We start from the raw sequence: 1,679 nt of genomic DNA on the forward strand, positions 1-1,679 counted from the left end.
CACAAATATTCGTGAGTGACAGCTGGAGTGCGTAGGGAAGACAATCGGCGAGCGCGTGTGACCTCACCTGAGTTGGGCCATCGCTGTCCGAGTCTGACTGCCCGGGCGGCGCCGTGACCTTTGCCCTGGGCGCCTGCTTCTGTGTCAGCAGGTGGATCGAGTGCGACAGTTGCTGCAGCGCCCCCTGCTGCCACTGACTGAACATCCGCATTAGTTGGACGCACATCTGAGGACACACGCAAAGCGCACGCATCGGTCTTGTCAACGAGTAGGCCAAGTGTGTGTGTGTGTGTGTGGGATGGGGGGGTTGCAGGGATTTTTTTTTTTCTTCCCCAGACTCGGTGAGAGAGGCGCGCACTGTAAATCGACGTGGCGAGTCATTTAGGACGATCTCAGCTCAACTGTCTTTCTTTTGCACTTCTGATTGGCTTCGCGAACCCACGCGGAAACCAAAACGTTGGCGACGCCGGCTCATGTGTGCCAATGGATGGAAACTCGATCCAGATCACATAACGTGCCGTTAGGTTGCTTGTTTTTAGTTGCATATTATTCATGATAAATTGATTATGCTTGCAATGAAGAACGCTTCTGCTTTCCATGAAAATATAACGCTTTGAAGGAAGATATGCTCACGTTTATAAGAATGCTTCGCGCACCGGGCGGCAGTTGAGGGACGCGAGCACCTTTCCGAGAAAGCGGTTGGAAAGAGACAAGTATGGAGACAAAACAGGAGCAAGGTCGGACGCGGACGGAGCCGTCCACGCCGGCCGCAACTCGGGGTCTTTGGAACGACTGCGCACACGTTACGTCATTTTCACTCACGTCGTCCAACAAGTCGAGTGCGTCTTCAACGGTTTGGGTTGGACACGCCCATGTCGTCGATTGGCAAGAAAGGCGAGGGCGAGCGGGGAGATCCTCGGGTGACGTGCAGAGAACCGAAACCTAACGCTTCTCCCCGCCCCCCCTGGTATCAGAATTGAGTCTCTGTCTCCTCCTTGTTTTTTATGTCTGAATGTCAAATTGATGGACCTGACAAGTACTAATGCACGGAAAAAGGGGGCTGCAGAGAAAGGGCGACATCGAGGGGGGCGTCCACATTTGTTTCAAGAAGGGAAACTCGCGCGTGAGGATGAGTTCACCGCTCGCAAAGTGAAATCGGTCAAGCCTTGAACTGTTTCACTTTGGATGATGAGGGCAGAAAGACCCCCAGAAGAAAAAAAGACCTCAATAAATCCACCTTTCCCAAACGGTACAAAGTTCAACATTGCAGCCCCCCCCCCCTCCTTCCCTGTTGCAATCCTGCCAGCTAAAAGGCCTTCGGAGGTTTTCCTCGGACAACCTTCGCGAGGGCCGAGCCGAGCGTCAAAGAGCCGGATGGGCAGGCGGGCCCGCTCAGCGTGTGCGCGTTACGTCGTTGCGCCGACTTCCAAACGTCAATCGTGTCTGCCGTCTTTAGATTGAAGGTGACAAAAACTTTGATCAACGCCAAGCTGCTTGGACTGCTCGCATGTCCACAGATGCGGCCCGGGCCTCCCTTGCGGTCAGATGCGGGCGCCCCCCCCACCCCCTCCCCAAATGCACGCGGAACTGCTGAGTAGCCTTTTTTTCTGTTGTTGTTTTTTGAAACATTCCCCGCAGAATGATCAAACCAGAGCCGGGCGAGATGTTTCCCTGCCCCT

General features: G+C 54.4%; 1 protein-coding gene across 1 annotated transcript in view; it reads right to left on the reverse strand.

The window, feature by feature from the left end:
- tsr2 (TSR2 ribosome maturation factor) overlaps positions 1-1,679 on the reverse strand; it is a 23,606-nt gene that overhangs the window by 19,120 nt on the left and 2,807 nt on the right. The window contains exon 4 of the mRNA XM_019858193.1: positions 32-226. Within this exon, the coding sequence (XP_019713752.1) occupies positions 32-226 (195 nt within the window). The remainder of the gene's footprint in view (positions 1-31; positions 227-1,679) is intronic.

The sequence above is a fragment of the Hippocampus comes genome, unplaced genomic scaffold, assembly GCF_001891065.2.
Source record: "Hippocampus comes isolate QL1 unplaced genomic scaffold, H_comes_QL1_v1.1 scaffold48, whole genome shotgun sequence".
Lineage (NCBI taxonomy): Eukaryota > Metazoa > Chordata > Actinopteri > Syngnathiformes > Syngnathidae > Hippocampus > Hippocampus comes.